Genomic DNA, 25,501 nt, shown 5'->3' on the forward strand with positions numbered 1-25,501 from the left:
CTCGTCCACTGGCAGATAGAGTGTCACCCTGGGGTCTGAGACCGGGGACTGTGTACAATGCACTGGCCCCTTTGATGCCTCGGTGCTTCGCATATGCAGATGAGCGAGAGAATTTGCTGCCACCTGCTGCACAGCATTGGGTTTACTGTTTGTTTAGAAAGTTTATTGAGTGTCTATCGTCCCCGCCCCCTGCAAAAGTAGATGCTAAAACTCTCTCCCTTATCGCTTTACTCTTTTAGGGGGAATAATGTTTGTGACGTAAATTCAGTGCATGGCTTATTTGCCGCAGGAACAATAGAGGTAAGCGTACGTTGACTTTATTTTTAGAACATTTGCTCTATATTTGATAATGAAAGGAGTTTTATTTAAAGACAGCGTTGCTTGGTTCCTAAGAGCAGGGTGCTGATGAAGCCACAGGCCACTGGTTTGCTTCTCGTAAGGACCGTGGGTCACGTGCCACAGAGATACAGCTGTGCCGTTGCTGCAGACTGTGCCCCTTGTGCGTTGACTTGGTCTGCGAGGGCCGTCATCGTCGGGGGTGAGACTTGAAGTCGCTGCTGGATTGCCAGCTCCAGTATGATCGCCACTCTTATTCTTAACAGGAGGCAGTCCCAGCTCTCCGCCGCTTGCCAGTTTTATGACTGACTTTCCCTGAGGCTTGTTTTTCTCCTCAGTGAAATGGAGATGATGATACTTACCTTGGCAACTGTGTAGAGGTGCTGTGCTGGCGAGAATCACATGAAAGAACCTATTTGAAAACATTATAAACTGGAAAGGTATACAGGGTTGTGATTTGGACATCCTCTGTAGTAGCATTCAGTAAATGCACAACAGTTTCATTTTAAACTACAGCACCTTTGAATCAGTGTCCTTTATGCTTACCAGAAGTTTTTCTAGATTTGCATTTTTTAATTACAGTATTGTTAAATACTCATAATAAAAAAAAGGTAAAAAATGTCAAAAACGGATTATTTTAAAAGTACCCTTCTGTGCCTTCCAGTTACCAAATCCTCGTACTCCCGAGGTAACTCTCTAATGGCTTGCAGTATTCTTTCTTTTTTCTTTTTTTGTGTATGTGCAGGTGTGCATATATGTTAGTAATATGGTTTTTAAAGTTTTTCACAAAATTGAAATTATACCATGGTTCTTCATTTGCTTTTTTTTTTTTAATGTGATGGTATATAATGTACATCTTTATACACTGGTACTTGTAATTACTTATAAAGCTAAAGTAATTTTTAAAATTAATTTATTTTTGGCTGTGTTGGGTCTCGTTGCTGCGCGCGGGCTTTCTCTAGTTGCGGCGAGCGGGGGCTGCTGTTCGTTGCGGCGCGCGGGCTTCTCATTGCGGTGGCTTCTCTTGTTGTGAAGCACGGGCTCTAGGCACATGGGCTTCGGTAGTTGTGGCTCGTGGGCTCCAGAGCGCAGGCTCAGTAGTTGTGGCGCACGGGCTTGGTTGTTCCGCAGCACGTGGGATCTTCCCGGACCAGGGCTCGAACCCGAGTCTCCTGCATTGGCAGGCGGATTCTTAACCACTGCTCCACCAGGGAAGCCCCTAAAGTAATTTTTTTAAACTGATGGATAGGATTCCATTGTTTTAATGTACTGTAGTTTATTAAACCAATCCATCTGGATGAAATTTAGGTTTCTTTACTCAAATTATTTTTATGTTAAAAGATTAAAATTTGAAATGGAACACATGAGGTTGATTTAATGGAAACATATAAAACTATGTTGACAGTGTTATAATACTATTAAGTCTAAGTCAGGCCAGTGAAGCATTATCTTGCTAATTACTTTTCTTGAGATAACCAAGGGGAAGCTTTAAAATAATTTTCTTGAAAAAATTGTTTATTTGAATAGAATCCTTACAGAGCAAGCTAGGCTAGAAATCAGGAAGCGTGCTCTGTAAGAGAAGTTATGTATTAGAGCAGGCTGCTCTTTCACCAGCTGTTTTAAGACCAGCCCTGAGACTTGTTGAAGGGGGAGCAGAACCCCCCAGACCAAAGGCTGGGTTCCTGAAATTCCTTGGGTACCTTGATTACTGGGGGCTTGAAATTTGATATGCATAGTCAGACCAGACTTTAAAATTCATTTTACATGAGTTTTTTAAAAAATTAATTTCTTTCTTTCTTTATTTTTGGCTTTCTCTAGCTGCAGCGAGCGGGTCTACTCTTCATTGCGGCGAGCGGGCTTCTCATTGCGGCGGCTTCTCTGTTGCGGAGCGTGGGCTCTAGGCGCTTGGGCTTCAGTAGTTGTGGCATGTGGGTTCAGTAGTTGTGGCTCGCGGGATCTAGAGCGCAGGCTCAGGAGCTGTGGCGCACGGGCTTAGTTGCTCCGCGGCATGTGGGATCTTCCCGGATCAGGGCTCGAACCTGTGTCCCCTGCATTGGCAGGCGGATTCTTAACCACTGTGCCACCAGGGAAGTCCTAATTTTTATATTATATGTTGGATTTTAATTTCTTCTGTGATCGTTATTGTAGTACATATATTAAACATTTATCATTGATACAATAATATTTACAAATTTATATTTTCCCAGTTATACCAAAATGTTGTTCATAACTCCTCTCCCCTCTATCACACCAACCAAATCAAGGTCCATTCAAGGATCATGCATCACATTTTGCACTTGTTTTTCTTAACCATCCTTCTTTTCTTCTTTTAAATTATAAAAGAAATGCAGCTAATGATAAAACATTTAACAGTACTAAAAATGGTATAAGTAAAAAGTTTGAAAAAGTTAAATTCTTATTCCCCACAAGATAATCAGTGTTAATGAGGCCTTTTTTTTTTTTTTTGTCTAAAAATTTTCTAGTGTTTAAAATGACTGTTTTATTTGTTTAGGGCCGAGTGGAGTGCTGGGACCCGAGGACGCGTGGCAGGGTTGGCCTGTTAGATTGCGCCTTAAGTAGCGTCACACCTGATTCAGAGTAAGTGGGAGTGAAGTCGCACTTTAAATACTCATCAGCTTCTGATTTAAACAAACGTATCAACACTAAATTAAGATCAGTTGCTAAAGGATGATACTCTTAAAACACGTTTATCTGAGGTTGTGGTTTTGTGATTGTTTTATGTAAAAATCCTTTCCTGTAAAAGCTCACTAAGTGGGGAAGCCAGATGGAATTCCTTATTTATATAGTTGCCGTGGAATTTTGTTAAAACAAATACACTGCAGGAATTTGTATTTCCCATTCTGTAGGAAATGGTGGTGGAACCAGGAGTCCACCACTCCATTTAACGAACAAAAATATGTGCTTTGAATTCTAAGGTAGAGGGAAGCAATGCTTTTGATATTTTCTTGTTCCTATTTGGCCATTCCTACACTTAAAATAATTGGAAAAGTAAATCACAGTTGGGGGATGAAAACCTCTAAAGCTCGAATTAAGTAAATACCTATAAGCCCCGGTCCTTTTCCCACTCACAAGAGTACGTACTGTTACACTGCTTGGTACATATGTTTTCAGACGTTTTTTTTATTTTTTATTTTTTGGCCTTGACGCATGGCTTGCTGGATCTTACTGCACCAACCAGGGATCGAACCCGGGCCCCCTGCAATGAAAGTTCCGAGTCCTAACCACTGGACTGCCAGGGAATTCTCTTCAGACATTTCTCTGTGCTCATATTAACACATGCAGATTATCACTCTCTTTGTCAGATCCTTGACATGGGATTAGTTGCTGTAATCAACTCGGGAATGCCCTTTCTCTGGGGTCTTGTTATTCATGGAGTGTCATTTTACTTTGCCTTTCCAGTTGATCAGACATTTATCTACAGTCATGTCACATAGGAGGTGGAGTGTTAGATGGGTGGGCTAAGAGAGACTAACTCTAAATTTATTGTAGAATTTTGTGTGATTTGCATTTTTCTGGGGGAGAGAAGAAGAAATATAGTTCTTTCCTTTGAACAAATCAGCTTTGTAAAGCATTCTTGACCTAGAAAAAAAAGCTGAGAATTACTGAATGGAAAGATGTCTGTTTCTAATGTATACATTTTTCCCTCTGTCATAAGTAAAGAAAAAATTTTTTCCATCTTTTATTTATAACATTGAAAATGAGTATAGGAAATTTTTTTCCTGAGTATTGTTACTGAGTTTTATTAAAGTAATACTAATGAATAACCTCATTAGTCATGGTATGGAGTATAGTGTATTAAACAATATAAAAATGGAAAACTCATTCTACATTTGATTTTTCGTTTTGTTTTGATTTGGAATTACTTAGACATTTTTATTGTGAAATGTACACATACAGAAAAACTCATAAAACATTAATGTGCAGATTACTGAATTATGAGTCTCTACATTTGTTAATAGAATAAAGCAATGGAAAATGCTTATTAGTATTCATCAAATAGGTATGAAAGAAAATGAATCAGAAACTTTTTTATTTTTATTTTTTTTAATTTTTATTTATTTATTTATTTATTTTTTTTCCGGTACGCGGGCCTCTCACTGTTGTGGCCTCTCCCGTTGCGGAGCACAGGCTCCGGACGCACAGGCTCAGCGGCCATGGCTCACGGGCTTAGTTGCTCCGCGGCATGTGGGATCTTCCCGGACCGGGGCACGAACCCGTGTCTCCTGCATCGGCAGGCGGATTCTCAACCACTGCGCCACCAGGGAAGCCCAGAAACTTGTTTATTTTTAGAAAGTAGAAAATCAGGTTTAAGTGAAGGGTATTTACTCACTCTCTAGGAAGCAAAGAGGTTAATGTTCTCTTACCCTTAAGCATTAACTTGTGTTTGAATTAGAATAAAGAGACTTGTGTACAAACTCTGTCATTAATTGTTTCATCTTGAAAAGTCATTTACGAAAACAGGCCAGCAGGAGTTATTTGCACTATGTCTTAAGGTTATTTCTACTTTAATGACTACAATAGAAGTACTATTATACAAAATTTAAGGAAGGGATGTTAAAAAATAATCTTAACTGTGGTCTCTAGAAACATGGGAGTATTTTTTCTTTTTTTAATAGAATATTGATTCACAAACATTTTTGGTGGCCTCTTTTGTCCTTAGGGGTGAGGCATTTTTTCAGCTGTCATGATGGAGGTTAATTTATTTATTAATTTTTTTAAAAAAATTTTGTAAAGATGATTTGTACTTAATGTAAAAAGATACTAAGCAGTTTCAAAAATGCACAGAAGAAAGTAAAAATGACTTCTGCATATATACAGGCAGGTCTAATTTCAGTAACAGACCACTCCTGGTTCGTGAAGGATGCTTATAGTTTTTCACTAGTACACATGTGTTTACAGTTTTATGATTATTTCCTGAGGGAAAATACCAAGAGCTTGAACAGCATACATGTTCTTAAGGCTTTTGCTACCCATTGCTAAATTGCCTGACAGAAAAGGTGACATCAGCCTAAAGGTCTGCCTGCGGGTACACAGTGCACGCATTCTCCCACCTCCCACAGCCCCCGGTGTTAATCCCGTTATAATAACACGAGATGTCAGAAAGAGCCCGGGATTTCAAACCAAAATGCAGCTTGGTAGAAATAATAGCTAACGGTACTTTCTATTTGCCAGGTAGTGTTCTAAGTTCTCTACATATATTAACTTATTTAATAAAACAACCACAAACGGTCTTTGATGCAGGTACTGTTTTGTATTTATTTTACAGATGAGGAAGTGTTGACCAATAGCCTGTGTAAGCCTTTAAGAATTATGTGGCAGAAGCATATTTATTTCTAGGGAAAGATGTTCCAAATATGCTGTTAAGTGGAAAAGCTAATCATACAGTTCCCTATAGAGTTTTATCACATTTTCATAAGAAAAACAATGAACTCATGTGTACAGTCATAGGGACGAAATCTGGATATGTTACAAAGTGTTGAAAGTAGCTCTGCCTGCTGATTCAGCTTCAGGTGATTTTATTTATTAATTTTTTTATGCTTAGCTTTATTTTTTTCTTCCACAAACAATATAAGTTGTCACCTCTGTTATTTGACATAGGTAGGGTTCTGGAAGGTGGAGCCAATACAGTCAGAGAAAGAAATACATGTTAAATTTTGGCTAGCGGAGGACAGTTCTTTGCAGATGATGTGATTGTCTGCCGAAGAAACCCAGTAGAACTAACTGAAAAACCATGAACACTAATATGAGAGTTAAGTAAATAGGTTACAAAGTAAATGTACAAAATCAGTGGCTTTGATGTTTATCAGCAATATCCAGTTAGAAAGATACAATGAAAAGCAGTTCTCATTTATAATAAAATAATTTATAACAAAAAAATTGTAAAATCCTGAGGGATAAGCTTAATAAGTGACTATCTGAAGAAAGGGACAAAATCTTATTAAGAAACAAAGAAGTTTGAATAGGGCTTCCCTGGTGGCACAGTGGTTAAGAATCCGCCTGCCGATGCAGGGGACACGGGTTCGAGCCCTGTTCCGGGAAGATCCCACACGCCGCGGAGCGATTCAGCCCGTGCACCACAACTACTGAGCCTGCGCTCTAGAGCCTGCGAGCCACAACTTCTGAGCCCGTGAGCCACAACTACTGAAGCCCGTGCGCCTAGAACCCATGCTCCACAACAAGAGAAGCCACCGCCGTGAGAAGCCTGCGCACTGCAATGAAGAGTAGTAGCCCCCGCTAGCCGCAACTAGAGAAAGCCCGTGTGTAGCAACGAAGACCCAACACAGCCAAAAATAAATAAATAAATAAAATTTTTAAAAGAAATTTGAATAAATGAGGAAAAATAATGTCACCGCACTGAGAAATGATTCCAGAGTTCATTTTGAAGAGTAAATGACTGAAAGTGATGCAGACGAGAGACCTCCAGGTTCCCGTGGATGCTTCAGTGTAGTTGCAGGCTGAGGCTTTAGGTGGCATAAGAGACCTGAGGATGCCAAGAGTCAGCAGCCTGGACTGAAGGTCCTGGTCCGAGGTCGTGGAGACAATAAGTATTGAAATCAGGACTGTGGCCCGCTTCTGACTCATCTTCTAGGACCCTTTCCCCCTCAGAGCGTTATTCTTGGTTACTGAGTGAGAAGCATACTCCAGATTCAGAGCCATGAACATCCGTCATTTTGTTACATTTACAGGTTCTGGGTCCCCGTTTGGGGACTAGTCTTTATGTTAGCTTGACATCACTAACTTTAAAAATGAAAATGGGTAGACCCATGCCCGAATATAAAACTGTTCTCTGTTAAGCAAAAAATGGGCATGTTTCTGTAAATACCTTATCCTGGCTTGATCAAAATGAAAGATATTGTCATACTGATCTTTTTCAGTTGGTTTTATATTTTCAGAAAATTTTTTTGCTTGTAGCTACTTTGAAAATATTTCTTACAGTTTTTAAAGAACATAATCTACAGATTTTTAAAGGTAGATTACATTTATAAGTAAAGGTTATTTTTCATTTTGATTAAGAAAGTTTGGATACAGTTACCTTTTAAACAGAAGACTAAGAAATGTGATTGTCCCCGTTAGAATTGAAGTGAAGATTAATAATGAATTTGTTATTTGGAAGGAGATTTGGCCGTATATGCACGAAACACAAATGTTTTGCCTTTCAGGATAAACAGTTTACCAACGATCTCTGCTTTGAAATTTAATGGTGCCTTGACCATGGCAGTTGGAACATCCACAGGGCAGGTAAATATGTTTAAGTTGGAAACTTCACACTTCCGTTACTACTTCAGGGGCGTGTATGTATCATGGGGAACATCCACATGTCTGTTCACTGTGGGAACAGAAAAATGAAGCATTATTGTTTTCGCCAGAGTGGAGAGCGTACTCAGAATGCTGTGTTCCTTCAGTACCTTGAGAAATTCTGGTTCTGGCCTGAATGGTTTGTGTGAGAGGCTCTTGAGCTGAAGCTGCAGTGGGGTATGCCTCAGGTGTCCTCCTGACTGTGGTTTAGAACAGCATTTTCTAGAGTGTGGAGTAGAGTTCCGTGGTCATACAAGTTTGGAATTCTCCAGATTTCTACTCTTTGAGGTTTATAGTGCATTTAAATACATATTGAAAGCTCGGAGAATTCCTGTAGACAAAAAATGTGTTGAGTGAGTATTTCCAAAATGCACTTGCCCAAGGAACGTTTTTTTTTTTCACCCAGCACTGTCACCCACATCCGGTGCAGGCAGTGGTCAGTGGGACATAGCTCAGCAGACGCTAGTCTGAGGAGTACAAACGAAATAGCTTCAGGGATTTGATCTCAGCTTTTCTCTCTTTCCTTCAAGGCAGAGCCCACACACTTGTAAGTCTGTTCTGACCTCAGCACAGGTGTGAGCCCTGCTTGCAGTCGAGTTACTGCCTCTGTCATCTGTCACCTGGGACTAAGATCCAGCTTCACCAGGCCCCTTGCCTATCAAGACAGGGCTCAGAAGAGACCAACCCCTCCCCCCGCCATCTGTCTTGAATCTACCAGGACTGTCTTCATTATGCTTCTTGTTCTTGTTTCCGTCAGCCGCTGTGACACTGCCTGGCACGCAGTAGGCCCTCAGTGTACATACCTGTTGAATTCATAAATGACACAGATTCTTGTGGGCTTTCCTTTTGGTTCCTTCCTGAATATAGCTAAGTAGTTCTCAGTCTTGGTGGGCCTAAAGACTACTGTCAGGGTTGAGTTCGTAAAACCACATACTGGAAGGGTAATTGAAGAGATTTTTCTGGAGTATTTTTGCTGGCTGACTTTAGAGTCTTTGTACCCTGAGTGAGGGGTGTTCATTGTGTTGATAAAAAAGGTAAGGAAGCAAATGGCAGCTGTTATTCTAAGTCTTAAAAGTTTCAAGATAAAATATTTATTTCATTTAAACAGAAATAACTTTTTTTTTTTTTTAGGTTTTATTGTATGATCTTCGGTCTGATAAGCCATTGCTAGTTAAGGATCACCAGTATGGGCTGCCCATTAAATCAGTTCATTTCCAGGATTCATTAGATTTGATTTTGTCTGCTGACTCTCGCATTATCAAAATGTGGAATAAGAACTCAGTACGTATGTTTTTGTTGTCGACATTACTTACTTATTTGCCTACTTTCCATGTAATGTTTCTTTTGTTTCTGTTGCCTTTTTTGAGCAATGTGGGTTCTTGAGAAAGAAATATCAATACTAAGCAGCCGTTCGGGCACTTCATTGGAAGTCAGTTACTTCGGGATAGATAATATTCATATTCAAAGTAGTCAAGCTTGTTTTCTTACTGTTAAGAAGTTTTCCTCATTTGCTACAACGGGCATGCATTTTTACATGTTCAGTTAGGTAGAGAGTAAATCATAGTTTTAAAAAAAGATTGATCCATGAGAAACCCCCTAGATTTTGAGGCTGTCTTACAACCTTAGGAAGGTTTTTATGAGTTACTACTAATCTATCCATATCAGTATTATTATACATCTCAATTTCATACCCTTTCCCCATGTCAAACAATTGGATTTTAGACATGATACCTGTACGATAATTTCTTAAAAACAATATTTTCTTCAGAATATTTGATGTTCTCTACCCTTCTGAGTGTCATTTAAAAGGTAACAAAACCCTGTGTTGCTGGTTTTATTCAGCTTTCTGCTTTTGCTTTTTCGTTTTAAAACCTAAGTATTGTTTTTTTTGCGGTACGCGGGCCTCTCACTGTCGCGGCCTCTCCCATTGCGGAGCACAGGCTCTGGACGCGCAGGCCCAGCGGCCACGGCTCACGGGCCCAGCTGCTCCGCGGCACGTGGGATCCTCCCGGACCGGGGCACGAACCCGCGTCCCCTGCATCGGCAGGCGGACTCCCAACCACTGCGCCACCAGGGAAGCCCAAACCTAAGTATTTTGAGAGTATTAAAAGATTAGTTCATCAACTGGGAGAAAATTCATTCAGTGTAGCAGTTGCTTTTAAGAGTCTTTGCGTTTATTGATTTCAAACTTAGCATCTTTAGTCCAAAAGTGTTACTTTAAAAAAAAAATTCATTTTTGAGATGAAGTGCGTGGAGGGCCCAGCAGCCTCAGCATTAGTTGCCGGAGGGCAAGCGTCAGTCTTTCCTGTTAGGGTTGCCCGAGCTCAGGGCAGAGATGCTACCAGCAGCTCCGTCACGGCTCAGCTACTGATCAGAATCCCTGCCTGCTTGGACCATTACTTCTGTTTTGCATTTTCATTTTGTTGACTCTCAAAGTATTGACCTTACTTAGCTCCCTTCCTTTTTTCCTCTGGATCTGCTGTGGAGGCTCAGACTTATCCCTGGGGTGCGTCCTGTCTCTCAAGCCCGGTCACCTTTGCAGCTCCTGAGACTCTGTTAGGGCGACGAGGAAGGGCTTCCGGCTTTTCTCAATTCCCGGAAGAATTACCCTGATGATTACCGGGGAACCGGCTATGCTGCTTTGAGTTGGAGGGTTTTGAGGGCTTTCTTAGGAAGATTCGTGGTGTCTTAGGCCGGAATTTTCTCTGCTCTTTTCTGATAATCCAAACTAGTTTATTTTGAAACAGTATTTCTTTTTAATACTGCAAAGCAGACATTTTATTTTTGAAAGGTCATAGCATACTGGTAAAGTAGAAGTTTTCCTTGACCTGGCTTCCATCCTACCTAATGGTAAACTTACCAGTGTGGATGCGTCCTCCCAGGCCCTCTAACTGCTGCATCGCTTTCCCCAACATGGATTTCTATGAACTGTGGCCCCTTTTCTTTTTTGTTCCATGCTATTATTATTCCCATTTCACCTTCCTTTTTCCTTCCCTCTTTGCATTTTTTGTTTCAGTGGGCACTTGAGACGAAAGGGAGGTAGCTGTGTGAGTTCCATTGTCTGTCTTGAATTAGAACCTGGCTGCTGTTTTTCCGCTGAGTGCAAAATTATTTTTTTAACTACTGACCCCGCTTTGCCATGGAGCCTCTAGTAATGGGTTAATAAATGCAAGAGCTGGCAGACATTTTCAACAGCAGTTCTTGAAATCACGTTGTAGTTGCTACAGTAAGTTTTATTTTGGCATTGTTGCAATGACTAAATACGCCCTCTTGACCAACACCCAAATTACTTGGTTCTGCTTGACTTGCTCTCCTTGTTTATCTTTCTCATCACCTTTTTCCACTCCCATCTACTTACTTTCTGTCTTTTTTCTTTTACTTAACTTCTCTGAATTTTTAAAACTATAGTACATTTCTCCCCGCATTAAAAAAAAATGTTACCGTTTGCTATGTAATAGCTAACACCTTATGTATTTATAGGATTTTGTTTTGTAAGTTGTTTTATATTCATCATCTTACTGGATCCCCCTCAAGTCCTCGTGATGCAGGTGTGGCAGGTACCGTCCTCGTTCGGCACCTTGACCGTCTCTTCATCTGTGGTTTCTTTGAGGACAAGTTTACCTAGGGTGTGTTTTCCAGGTTATGAGAATTTTTTAAAGTTGATGTACAACTTAATTTTAGACTTTACCCTTTCCTGTTTAGACATTATCTTTAAAAGTTTATACTTATTTTCTCAAGAAAGTCACCTCCCCGCCCCCCGAGCCTCAGTTTCTTCCTCTCTAAAATGAGAGGATTTGATAAATTGATAAAACAAATTTTCCAAGTTTTTCTGAACTTAAATTCTGTGATTTCAGTTAGGTGATTTTATTTTTTCACATCAGCAGAGTGTAGTGAGTTATGTCTCCAGGTTATTTTCTATATATCACATTGCCAGAAGTTGACTTCCTTTAACTATTTTAATAATTCCTTTTTGCTTACTCTTTTAGGGAAAAATATTTACTTCCTTGGAGCCAGAGCACGACATCAATGACGCTTGCCTCTATCCCGGCTCAGGTACGCGCAGCGCGCAGCAGCGGGCCGTTCTGCGAGATGAGTCTACGTTATGCTTTACAGGGTTTCAAACTCATTTCGTTTCTTAAGACGGGGTTTGGCTTGGTTGGGACAGTTCTTGGATATTGTATTTACTTGAAAAATTAAGAGCCGGAAGTGGCGTGGATGATTGAGAAACTGACCCTCTCAGTGACTTAGTCCTCAGCCAGCCCCGCTGTTGGTAGAAACTGGTAGCAGTCTGTAGGTCGGTGGCAGGTGAGGTGCTATTTTAGTGTGCGCTTTAGCCGTTTTATGTGATTAGTAATCGTGTGTAGAAATTGAGGTTAGGGATTTGGAGGAGGCTGGAGTTCCCTGATGATGATACACAGGCTCATAAAGCCATGGGTTTGGTATATTCTGTGTTGCAGGCTGTTCAGTAAATTACCTGGCAGATTTCAAGATTTAACAATCCCTTAAAGGCAAATCTGTGAAGGATTCTGGAAAATGAGAACACTTCCCACTCTCAAGCAGGGTTGTATTCTGAGGACGGACGTACACAGATAACTTTGACGGAGGGATACAAGGCAGAGCAGAAAGACTTCTGTTATGTATGTACAGATGGCAGGAGAGAGAGAGAGAAAGAGAGAGGGAGAGGGTTCAGCTGAAGCAATGAGAGGAGAACGTAGAGGAGATCTTTGTTTGCATTGAGCCTGGGGTGCTGGGTGGAGCTGGGAGGTGAGGTGATCCCCACGAGGGGACAGTGTAAGAAGGTCAGGAAGGACGGGGGGCACAGCACAGGGCACAGAGGAGCTCTGGGAGGAATGGGGTGGGAAGCAGGTGGTGCCCTGCTGGCGCAGACCCAGGAGTGACCTGCCGAGTGGCTGGGTGCTGCTTGTGGTCAGGAGCTACTCAGACCCTGCTTCCAGAGGTGGTTCTGGCCACCAGGTAAAAGGTACATCAGTTTTGAACTAAGATGAGTAGGAAGTGATACTTGGAGCCGAGATTGGGAGCACAGGAGAGAGAGGAGATGTGGAGAGAAAGATGATGTTTTCTTCTTTGAGCCTTTGAATACGAGGAGGCAGGAGGCAGTGGCAGTGACTAGCAGAGGGTCTCCAGCCTGGCCACCCCCAGGATCTCCTGGGAACGTCTTAGAAGTACGGCTTGCTTGGCCCTACACGCGTCAGGAGTACTGACTCGGCGTCTGGGGGAGAGCCCCGAAAGGAGTTACTTTTCACATGCTTCCCAAGTGGCTGTGAAGCCCTGCCCCGATCCACAGCCTCGCCCTGGGAGCCACGTCCCGTGCACAGTGAATAGTGTGGTCTCGAGAAAAGCAGGTCTGCAGACACTAAATTCTTTATTTTTTTAATTGATTAATTAATTAATTTATTTTTGGCTGCGTTGGGTCTTTGTTGCGGTGCGCGGGTTTCTCATTGCGGTGGCTTCTCTTGTTCCGGAGCACGGGCTCTAGGCGCACGGGCTTCAGTAGTTGCAGCACGTGGGCTCAGTAGTTGGGGCACGGGGGCACTAGAGCGCGCAGGCGTCAGTAGTTGCAGCGCATGGGCTCAGTAGTTGCAGTGCGCAAGCTCTAGGGTGTGTGGGCTTAGTTGCTCTGAGGCATGTGGGATCTTCCCGGACCAGGGCTCGAACCCGTGTCCCCTGCATTGGCAGGTGGATTCTTAACCACTCCGCCACCAGGGAAGTCCCAGGCTGTTAGATTCTGTGTGGGTCTTTTCTAGTGTAGCTACACATAGCATTCCCCGTAAGCCATTTTGTTTTCTATTAAGATGTAAAGTTTAATTCAAACATTAGGAACTGCTTTGCTGTGCCATTAGGTGGGAAACACTTTACCTTGCTTCTTTGATTTCTGATTAACAGAAACCTTTCTTCTTGACTTCCTTATTATTATTATAATAAGTAGTGCATCAAAACTACATTTTATCTATGTGTCTGAAGCTTAAAACTTTCCCCCTTAAAAATGATGGCAAACTTTGTCTAGACCTGAGCACTTCATGGTGGGAACTGCTCCGTCACTTAGCTAGTTCAGCCTAAGTGTTTTGCCGATGGGGAAGCTGGTCTTTCTTATACTTAAGGTGCCCTGTCTGGGAGGGTCAGGGACCACAGGCCACAAGCCGACTCCGAGGGTGCCTGGCTGCCGGTCTGGCTCTTCTGCCGTTTGCCGTGTTCTGAGCACCTCATCCACTTCAAAACGTAAAACAAGTAGAAAAGGGAGCTTTTCTTTTCCCCATGTGTTTACCTTTTTCATTGTGTTTATTTTTAGGAATGCTTCTTACTGCCAATGAAACCCCCAAGATGGGCATCTATTACATTCCGGTAAGTGATACAGAAAGGAGTTACGATAAAAATAGCACAAGAAAAGATACTGTATTTTTAAGCTGGCTGTGTCGAGGGACTTTGGGTCTGCATGTGGCTGTGTAAATTAGACACAGTGGCTCACTTGTCAATTCCCTGTGCTTCCTGGAACCGGTAAAATAATGCTTAACCATTGTTTATGGGAAACCACTTAATATCCCATTAAAATAGTAGCAATTTGTCTTTATTCTGCAGATCTACATTTGTTTTTTGTTTCAAAGCATTCCAGAATCTTAAACTTTTAGCTGTTAGTGATCAGATCTAATCCTCTAAAATAAAAGTCTAGTTCTCTTCCAGTCATCTCTTTGTAGTTTGTGTCTTTTAAAAATGAGTTTATATAAAAGAAACTATCTTAGATTGCCGTGATCAGTGATGACATGCAGTTTGCAATCTTGTGCTGTTTTTTCTTCCTTAAAGAATTCTTCTGTTACGTATGCCAGAAGCTTCCCTACCTTTACCTGAACAGAAAAGCATGTAGTACAGAGTTGGCATTAGATTACGGTTAGCAGACACCTCCTTTTCTGAGATTTAGGGAGGAGTATGAGGGGTGTTAAAGACCAGATCTTCAGGGCACTGAACTCTCTCTAATCACTGTCAGCCTACAGTTAGGAAAGTTCTTTATATTGATGACGCATTCTTGAAATAGCTCAACCATGTGTGTATTTCAAAAAAAAAAAAGAAAGAAAACGTATTCTGTTGATGTTGACTTTCTGTGGTTTCAGGAACCTGATATGTTGTTGAAAGCACTTTGAGATGTTTCTTTTGATTGATAGTGAAATGAAGACTATTCAAACAGCAGCTTTTCCGTTTTCCTAAATTGTCATTTGTTCTTTTGTCCCCGGCGTCTCACAGATACTGCTTCCTTATTCCTGTTAGTTTCTGTGTCTTCGTCTTCATCTGACCAGTGAGTGATTGTATCCGCTGTGTGGCAGGCACAGTGCTATAGGCTGGCGGTGTAACAGCGTATAGGGCGCCGCCCCTTTCTTCAAGGAGTTCATCAGCAGGGAATAAATAAAACAAGAAAGTAGAGCATTTCCAGTCAGTGTGATGTGTGCTGTGACAGAAGCAAGGAGCCCTTCATGGGCCTGGAAGCTGGTGGGAAATGTGGAGGATGCTCGGAGAAACCTTCCCAGAGGGAGAGACCAGAAGGCTGGTTCTGTCTCCTGGATGAAGAGGGTGGGGTGCAGACTGGGAGAGAAGGATCTTGGAAGGAAAGGGAGCATTGTGTGCTAAGGTCAGGGAGAAGCTAACACACGTGGCTGAGCATGAGCGCTTGAGGGTTGGCGGCCGCTCAGGCTGAAAAGGTGGTGTGGCGGCGCGGGGCAGGCACTCGTGGAAAAGTTGAAAGCGGGAGAGTGCTATGGTCAGATTTGCATTTTTGAAGGATTATTGTGGCTGCCATCAGGAGAATGGATTCGGTAGGATCCAGTCCGGAAGCAGCAAGAACAGGCTGTAGCAATCTGCAGGAGAGATGATGGTCCCTGTGTTACCTTGGCCAGGCCTCCCTTTTCAGTAGTTGGAGCTTTGGGGGTCCTGGGGTGATTTGCAAGAAGTCTGGTCTGGTGGGCAGTGATTTCAGAGGTTTGTTATCCATGAATAGCCAGGTGGTGTGTCCGGTGGTGTCCGCTGATGAAGACTTGTGTCGATCACGAGAAGAGCCTTCCCTCGGTCCAGCGTCAATAGCCTTCTCGCGGCGTCAGCCCCTCTGGGGACGTCAGGAGAGGCAGAATAAATCGGCTTGCCCGCCCTTTACTTCTCCTCCTGGCGGAGGTCTCCTTCCGTCTTCCTCTCAGGAGTGCTTACTGTGTTTTGATCGTCAGCAGCTGCCTATAAGGCGTCGATGTCTTGAATGGAAGAGCCCTTCCTCTCGTCAGAAGTGTGTGGAATCCACCAGAATCTGAGACAGAGTGTGGAGGCCACGCTGGGGTCTGCTCAACTGGTGAGCAGCCGGGGGCTGAGAGCCCCTTGGCGTGGAGCCGGGGAGGGCAGCTCCGAGTACTTCTGCGGGAAGCCTGTCTTACCAGCTTGCGCTAAGATGGTGGCAGTGGGGACAGAATTGGAAAGATTGTTAAGGTTGTAAGACAGGCTTGGTCATCAATTGGATGTGAGGAGGAGAGGAGAGGAAAGAACCAAAGATGACAGCTGCTTTCTGCTTGGTAAACATGCAGACGAGGAGGTCCCTCCCTGAATCCAGGAGGAGAAAGGGGATGATAGACTCTTAGAACTGGAGGAGACCCTTATTCCCTTCTGCTTCTCTGGGTCTATTTCTCAGAGTGGGCTTTTTTGTTCCAAGTTCTGAGAACTTTAATTTGCACGTGTGAGAGGGGCTAGATGCTGGCCAGGTGGTGAGAAACTGCTTTCTTGACAAATGTTAGCTTATCTTATAAAGTCTTTTTAGTTTCAACTCTGTAGCTCAGATTTGACTTGAGTGCTGTGAAGAAGAATCCAGAGGCTGCCCCCAGGTGCCTGTGCCTGTGCGGACAGTGAGAGCAGAGCTGTTCTCGCGCAGCTAAGCGTCGTGCCGCAGCGGGTGCGTACGTGTTCCTTCCTGACCTGCTGCCTTGCGCGGAGTGAGGTTTTAGAGTGCCGCTTGTCTTTACTTGGAACCTGTTCTTTTTTTTCTTTTTCTTTTTTTTTTTTTTTGCGGTACGCGGGCCTCTCACTGCTGTGGCCTCTCCAGTTGCGGAGCACAGGCTCCGGACGCGCAGGCCCAGCAGCCACGGCTCACGGGCCCAGCCGCTCCGCGGCACGTGGGATCCTCCCGGACCGGGGCACGAACCCGTGTCTCCTGCATCGGCAGGCGGACTCTCAACCACTGCGCCACCAGGGAAGCCCGGAACCTATTCTTTGTGACACTCCTTCAAAGTAGAGAGAGCCCAGGGGTCTGAAAGCCTGCCATCTTTCATAAGATTTTATCAAACTCACCAAGCTGATATTTGGCACAAAGGTTTATTTGAGGCCTATAGAAACAGAGAAGTGTGTGTTTAATATATAATTCATGCCAAATATGGGAGGCTTGGACTGTGATTTGTATCAACATCTTATAAACCAGGTATGAAAACTCTTTTTCCCTGCTTTGGGGCTGTGCTAAAAATGAAGACCGCTTAATGTTCTTTTAGCTTATTAATTTTTGCCTTTCCACCTGATACCATCTTTCTTGAATACTTGAAGTCTTTTTAGATTAAATGCAAATACTGATTTATATACTCTCTGCTCCTTACATATCCCAATAGCTAACTAGTCTTTTATGACCAAATGGATTTTCTCCAGCCCTTTCCCCATTTTCTCAGTACTCTCTTTTTTTTTCCCTCTCAGAGACCAGGATCTGTTATTTTGTTCATTTGTTTTTTAAATTCCAGGGCCTAATTCAACTGCAGCTTTCAGGACTAAAGCCAGAAATAGTTTTTCAAGTTTGGTTTCCTCTGAAATGTAATTTAATCGTAGGTTAGTTCTTCATGATTAACACCTTTGGCAACTGTATAGACTCCAGAGGGAATCCAAGTCCTGTGGCACCCAGCCCCAAACCTGCCAGTGTGCTGAGTACTGCTTCTGTTGGAAATGCTCCTTGGGCTCCAAGCCCCCGTGGGTCAGTGAGCTCCAGAGACCGCTCATGACGGGATAGTTGATGGCGTGCATGTTTGATAATGTGTACGGATGCATAAACTTGGGAGAAAGAGAATTATTATTTGTTTAGGAAGCTATTTGAATTAGAAGAATAAAAGGCAGGTGGTTAAGGATGTATGGGTTTTTTTTTTTTTTTTTTTTTTCTGAACATGTAAATTTAAGCCACTATAATGATCATATGCAATGCCACTGAACCCATCTTTCAGTATTGGCAGTTAGGTGTTTTATTTTAAAACATTTTCTTAGGGGAAAAAAAATACTTGTTTTTATTGAGATGTTTTTATTCTTTATAATGAATCAAAAAACTGTATTAAATATTTTAACATTTACTATTTAATTTAAAATTATATTTTAAATTTGGAAAGTACTTTTGGAGCCAGAGTACCTGCAAACAGGGCAGAGTTAAAAACATAAAGGGTTATATTTCACTTGCACCAGTGCTTCTGCTTCTTTTAAGAAAACAGCACTTGAACTTATCCAGCATAATGCATGAAACCTCCGGAACTCTATCTTTGCAAAGAGAGATGACTACGTATTAAGAAGCATAAAATCTCAAGAACGCTTGCTTCACTTAGTTGTAACACACACGCACATATCCTCCCAAAGGCATGTAAAGCCAAAGGAAGTGCAAAAAAAATTAGTGAAGCTTTGGCCAAATTTTGTGAAATGTAATAAAAGATTCAGTCTAGTGAATGTCTTTAATAAGTCTCTTCACTTCAGTGAGTTATCAGTCACCAACCCCAAAGGTCTTCAGAAGAGCCATGGCCTCCAGATTCCGTCGCTGGGTTCACTTGTTCCTGTTCAGAGGCGTTTCGTCTGATTTAGATCAAACACCTGTGCTTCAGCCTTTCAGGAGACAAGAGGTCAGCGAGTGCCGCCTGGTTTGGGGGTGGTCAGAGAGGTGCTTTTGAAATACATTTGTAGTGTTTGGAAGTCAGTTTTAGAGAAGTGCAGTGAAAAATTTTGTAGAACATAGATGGGTATTTGCATTTGGGCAGATTTTGTCTTTGTTGCTCAGTAAAGAGTTAAAAATGGGTATCATAATCTTTTCACTGGTGTTTTTTTCTCTATGGGCTTTTGTGACTAAAACAAAGAAATTTAGATGTGAACAATTTTGACTGTTCTGTCTGTGGTGAATTGAACTTGTTAGTCTACTTCTAAACTCAGCCACTATATTAGATTGTCCATTATCGAGGTATTTCTGTGGCCTCCCTCAGAGATGGCCTCTTTTTTCAAGGCCAGTGTTTCAAATATTACTGCTTTGGGTATGTTTGGGCATGATTTTCCAGAAGGCTTAAGATCATAGTTATAGAGTGCTTTCTAACAATTATTCCTTACCTTCACCATAGATAACATATTTTTGTCAGTTGTCCAAATTGCAAATATGTTATTTTAGCTTAACATTAGATTTTACAGTGTCTTACAGATATTTTATGTCTCCTTTTTATATAGCTATTATCTTCTCCATTTTAATTTTAAAGTTTAGGGTTAGAGACTAGGTCTTTTTTAAAAATGTTTATTTATTTATTTTGGTTGCACAGGGTCTTAGTTGTGGCACACGAGATCTTTAGTTGTGGCATGTTGCCTTCGTAGTTGCAGCATGTGAACTCTTGGTTGCGGCACGCGTGCGGGATCTAGTTCCCCAACCAGGGATTCAACCCCGACCCCCTGCATCGGGAGTGTGGAGCCTTACCCACTGGACCCCCAGGGAGGTCCCTTGGTCTTCCTTTTGTCTGATGGTCACATCACACACCTGGGAGCAAAACGGTGAGAGACAAGTTTGTCCCACAATCTCTAGAAACAACGCAAACGGCAGAGAGAATTTTGGCCAACAGAGGAGGTTCTGCTTTTCCTGGAGAGTTGGACGCGCTTTCTCCTTTAAAGTACATCTCGTATGCAGATCACTTCACTTTATCTCTAGCTAATGTTGGACGCAGTTGGCCAGGCTGTGCCTAGCTTCTAGAACACCACATTCTCTTGCTTCTCCTCCCGTCGCCCAGTTGGCCCTTCCAGTTGGTCTTCTTTGGTGGCTTCTCCTGCTGGCATGGCCCAGTGCTTGGGCCTCAGCTCTCTCCCCTTGACCCAAGTGTTAGTGAGCCCTGGGGCTTAGTGCTTGTCTCTTTGTTTATTCTCCCCCCGGGAGCTCGTCTGTCCCTAGGCTCTGTAAGGCACCTGCGTGCTGCTGACTTCCAAACTTCTGTCTCCAGCCTTTCCTTCCTCTCGGAGCTGCAGACTTACATATCCACTGGGCTACTGGGCTTCTCCACCTGGACGTCTGCTTGGTGCACTGTATTAAGGTGCCTGCAGCAGAAGTCTTGATCCCAGCTCTCCACCCGCCGCACCCCTGCCTGTCTCCCGTTCCAGCAGAGGCACCGTTGTCTCCTCAGTTTCTAGGCCCAGAGCGCAGGCACCACCGTGTTTCCTCCCCCTCTCTTCATGCCTCCTCGTCCAGCCCATCCGAATGTCACATCAACTCTTTTTACAATATTGGTTCAAATCCAGCCATTTTTCAGTACTTCCGCTCCTACCACTCATCTGGATTACCTTAGTGGCGTCTGAACTGATCTCTCTTCTTTCACTTTTGTCTCTCTTGCATTCTATTTTCCATACAACATCCAGGTTGATTTAAAATATAAAAATAAAAACAAAAATCAGAGTCTATCCTTCTTCCCAAACCTTCCAAAGGCTTATCATTTTGGATAGCGTAGCATCTTAACTCCTATCGTAACTTAAAATGTCCCACAAACAGGAAAAGGCTAAAACACCAGAGTCTCCATTTTCTCTCACCCATTAGAGACTAGATTTCTTTTTTTTTTTTTTTTTTTTTTTTGCGGTACGCGGGCCTCTCACTGCTGTGGCCTCTCCCGCCGCGGAGCACAGGCTCCGGACGCGCAGGCTCAGCGGCCATGGCTCACGGGCCCAGCCGCTTCACGGCACGTGGGATCTTCCCGGACCGGGGCACGAACCCGTGTCCCCCGCATCGGCAGGCGGACTCTCAACCACTGCGCCACCAGGGAAGCCCGAGACTAGATTTCTGTAAACCATTTATCCATTTACAGAGGTCACCAGATGGTGAGAGCATAAGACCAAATCCGCAGTCGTTGCTGCCAGCAAAGGGGGAATAACTTACAGGCCACAAATTAACCAAAACCCAAACACAAAATTAGTAGAGAGGAAAATTCAAGTTAGAAAAACAGAGTTCCGAAGTTCTGCTGCCCCTTTGGATCCATGTGGAGCCAAGAAGAGAAGCTGTGCTTGGCTGTGCTTCTCTGGTGATGAAGTTAACCTGACACTGTCGAGTGAATCCATTGTGCATCTTGGTGAGACCTCAAAAACTGTTAAAGGATAATTTTCAGAAAAATGTGAAGTCGTGACTCTCACATAGATATCAAATGAGTATGTGTTGAAAATTTCATTTAACTTATTAATTAAATAAGGGAATCAGGCACATGTCATCAAAGGTGAAGTCTAAAATAGCACAGGTTTACATGGAATGAAGTGATATTGAATTGGGAATGTGCAAATAAATAGAAGGTCTTTCTGAAGTTATGGAGGGTTATCTGTCAGGGACAGAATGCATTTGCGTGACTGTAGACAATTAATTATCTTGCATTGCTGTCGGTTACTTGCAGTTTACAGAGTTGTAAAATATATCCCATGGAATCAGAATCAGATAATCTCTAGACCAGGAGTTTGGCAAACGAAACACCTAAGCACCAGCTGCCTGTTTTTGTAAATAAAGTTTTACTGGAACACAGTGCGTGCATGCATCTATTACGTGTTGTCTGTGGCAGCTTTCTGACTAAAAAGGCATAGTTGTGTAGTTACGACAGAAAGACCCTGTGGTCTGCAAGCCCTAAAATCTCTACCTGGTCGTTGAAGGAAAAGTTTGTGGAAACGTATGCGTAGCTTTCCATTGAACACAAAATCTTCCTATATTTATTTACTTATTTGTAAATTTATATAAATAATAAATATATGAATGCATTTATAAATAATAAGTGTATGTCTTTCCTCATTATAATGTAAAACATGGACACAGGGATATTGTTTTGCTCTTTTCCCTGTTACATTCCCAGCACCTAAAGCAGTGTCTACTATACTGTAGACATTGAATTAATATGTGCTGAAGATTAATAAAACAAATACATATGAGAGTAATCTGATGACCGTAATTTGAAGAATCTTGGATAATGTTTGCATGTTTTGACAATGGCTGGTTTGCAATGATTTTTAGCTGTTATGATACCAAATTCGAATTTAACATCTGCTCTTTTCTCCTACCATGAGTGAAATTAAAAAGTGGAGAACATGACTTATAAGTGTTAGACATACTTTTTATATAGTAGGGTAAGGATCAGTTCCTTTGCTCTGACAGTATGTTCTAGTCAGCAGAATCAGAGAATCTTGGGACGATGCAATCATTGTGTTTGGGAATGCTGACAGATTTCTAAAAGAAATGCCTTGTCCAAAAGATTTAGTAGTGGTGCCGTTAAGATGAACTCTTCCCTAGAAAAATACGAAAGGAGAATGTGAAAGTAAGGGCATTTAGCTTTTGTTGTACCTGTTTTAAAATTTCTGGAAAAGTTGTCGTTAGGATGGACTTAGGTGGTTTTTGTTTTGTTTTTTGTTTTTTTGCTGTACGTGGGCCTCTCACTGCCGTGGCCCCTCCCGTTGCGGAGCACAGGCTCCGGACGCGCAGGCTCAGCGGCCACGGCTCACGGGCTTAGTCGCTCCGCGGCACGTGGGATCCTCCCGGACCGGGGCACGAACCTGCGTCCCCCGCATCGGCAGGCGGACTCTCAACCACTGCGCCACCAGGGAAGCCCTGGACTAATGTGTTTTAAAGGTTGGAAACGATACCGTTGTTTTTCTTCCTGTGCTTTCGCTGGAGCTGGTGGACGTGGTGTGCATATGCTGCTCCCTAAGACTTGGCTTTGAATCTGGACCGTTGATCCATTTCGATTTGAAGCCGAGGCTGAAGGCATTTCTGTTCACTAATTTGATACCAGAGATTCCCCAGATGTGAGATCTCTTCAGACTACTAGTGTATGTTGAAATGGCCCTGAATATATTAGTGTCCATGTAGAGTCCTAAAAGTGATGGATCACGTTTTCCTCTAAGATGCTCATTTAAGCAGAGAGCTGTTAGGGGTAGTGACAGAAGGAATTTTGTTAGAAATTCCTTTTTTGTTGTTGTTTTGGTTTTTTTAAGTTTTTTTAGATTTAGAAATTCCTATTTTCTGGTGCCAGTTGCAACGTATTTTGGTTTAGGGAGGTAGTACCAGATGCAAAGAAAACTGTCCTCGGGGGAATTTGCCAACATACAAGGGGTGTACAAAACAGAACAGAAACCGGACAAATAATTGCTGAAATGGCTTTCCACAATAAAGGGTTTTCCAATGTGCTGCGAAGGAACAGGGGAAGCGTTTGAAGCACAGAACACTAGAGCAGGAAGGGAACCTTGAGGTCATCTAGTCTAGCCCCTTAATTTATAGGTGGAATCAAGTCATTTGTTCAAGGTCAAATGACAAGTTGGTCACAGAGCTGGATCTAGAAGGCATTTCTTTTTTTTTTCTTTAAACATCATCTTTATTGGAGTATAATTGCTTTACAATGGTGTGTTAGTCTCTGCTTTATAACAAAGTGAATCATAGAAGGCATTTCTTCATTCCATATTACTTACGGAAGGAATTTCAAAATTAGTGTGCCCTGAGTTTGAATACCAGCTTTGCTACTTGTAAATACGGTGACTTTGAATAAGTTACTTATCTTGTCTCAGCCTTGGTGTCTTGAGCTACAAAAGGAAGAATGGTGTTGTAAGGCAGCTATGTACAGTAGATACTTAGTCATTTGTCATGGTGCTTGGTGCCTGATAGATGTTCAGCTGATGGTCCCTGTTATACTTTTTTTTGCAATGAGTAAAATTTTATGGGTTCAGTGTCAAAGAGTATTTATATTTAGCATTATATGGACATGGGCTTTTATGTAGCTTTTAGGAGGAATGTGATACTGAGCAAAATAAAGATACACTGAAAAGGTCGTGACAGAATCATAGGTGTGAGTGAGGAAAATGACTTCAGAAATATGATTTGAGGGCTTCCCTGGTGGCGCAGTGGTTGAGAATCCGCCTGCCGATGCAGGGGATACGGGTTCGTGCCCCGGTCCGGGAAGATCCCACATGCCGCGGAGCGGCTGGGCCCGTGAGCCATGGCCGCTGAGCCTGTGCGTCCGGAGCCTGTGCCCCGCAACGGGAGAGGCCACAACAGTGAGAGGCCCGCGTACCGCAAAAAAAAAAAAAAAGAAAAAAGAAATATGATTTGAGATTGTTCGGTCTGTTACAGATCATATAGAATAGAGGTTGAGAAAGAACTATTGAATGCCATTGGTTTTGCCATTAGTTATTGAAACAGAAAACAGTGATGAAATCTGGTTGCTCAAATTAAAACTCTGATTTTTGAAAGTGAAGTCCATTTCCCCACGTTATATAATAAGCAGAGCACACTCTTTATAGAAAACATCAAATAAAGATGAGTAGAAACGTCACTCTTCCATCATCCAAAGGCAAACACATTTTAACATTTGGCTCTATTTTTTCCATTGTTTTAATCTGAAACGTTGATATGGTTTAATATCTTGCCTTTTTCCCACTTAATTACTGTCTCCCCAAATTATCATAAGTTCTTGGAGATCATTAAAAAGTGGGTTCTGTGTGTGAATATAAAAATAATATATAGCTTTTTAAAAAAATAATATATATTTTTAAAAAAATGTTTAAATAGATGAAAAAACCAACTATAGTCTCACCGAGTCAGAGGCATTCTTTTTTTTTTTTTTTTTTTTTTTTTTTTGCGGTACGCGGGCCTCTCGCTGGTGTGGCCTCGCTCCGGACGCGCAGGCTCAGCGGCCACGGCTCACGGGCCCAGCCGCTCCGCGGCATGTGGGATCTTCCCGGACCGGGGCACGAACCCGCGTCCCCTGCATCGGCAGGCGGACTCTCAACCACTGCGCCACCAGGGAAGCCCCAGAGGCATTCTTGCTAATACTCCTGTTACATTTTCTTTGCATTTGGGAACATCTTGGTGGCTATTGATTACATTTTCACTTAAATCCTATAGTTAGGTTCACTTAGCTTACGTAAATTTAAATAGAAGTCTTTCAAGGGGTGGGTGCTGGGGAGCTATGTGGCTGCATCCGTCCCACGCTGCAGGCCTGCGTCTAGGACTGAACTCAAGGTGGAAGGTCGTTTCTCAACGAACAGAAACCAGCCCTAATTCTCTACAGCATCCACTGAATGTAGTCGGTCACCTTCTCATCCACGCGTTTAGGAAGGTGCTAGTTACGTATCACTCTTGGGAGGCTTGAGAAAACAGTCGTTTTCTGCGTTATGTGGTTGAGATGAGGAACGCCATTCCAAAAGGGCTGCTTGAATGTTTTCTTCAAAAGATTTTTGTTCCCAGTATCTCTCATAGCATTGCCACACTGAACGTGATTCTGGTAATTTAAGGTAAGGGGTTTTTGGTATGACAAGGCTCCTGGCTGCAGGTCACTGTATCTGGTCCTGGTCCAACACCGGAGGCATAGGTGCTCTTTTAGACATGCGGAAGGACATCCCGAAGGGATTTTTCAAGTTTGATATTACACTTTATTTAGTCTTAGCTGCTCGGCTTCAGAACCTGCTCTCTATGTAAGAGGTTAAACCAATGAAATTCAGAAATTTTAAATGCAATGGACAGAGTAGGAGAAAAGGAAAGATTTTAAAAACACAGTTAGCAAGTTCAGAATGAGTGAGATAGAGCTTCGCAGCAGCATTTGTGCAAAAGGGA

At 42.6% G+C, this 25,501-nt stretch overlaps 1 protein-coding gene across 1 annotated transcript in view; it reads left to right on the forward strand.

Moving 5' to 3' along the window:
- Window positions 1–25,501, forward strand: part of NOL10 (nucleolar protein 10) — an 88,787-nt gene that overhangs the window by 15,241 nt on the left and 48,045 nt on the right. The window contains exons 8-13 of the mRNA XM_059078374.2: window positions 240–300; window positions 2,849–2,934; window positions 7,518–7,596; window positions 8,785–8,934; window positions 11,640–11,706; window positions 13,961–14,013. Coding sequence (XP_058934357.1) covers window positions 240–300; window positions 2,849–2,934; window positions 7,518–7,596; window positions 8,785–8,934; window positions 11,640–11,706; window positions 13,961–14,013 — 496 coding nt within the window. The remainder of the gene's footprint in view (window positions 1–239; window positions 301–2,848; window positions 2,935–7,517; window positions 7,597–8,784; window positions 8,935–11,639; window positions 11,707–13,960; window positions 14,014–25,501) is intronic.

Source organism: Kogia breviceps, chromosome 11 (genome assembly GCF_026419965.1).
Source record: "Kogia breviceps isolate mKogBre1 chromosome 11, mKogBre1 haplotype 1, whole genome shotgun sequence".
NCBI lineage: Eukaryota > Metazoa > Chordata > Mammalia > Artiodactyla > Physeteridae > Kogia > Kogia breviceps.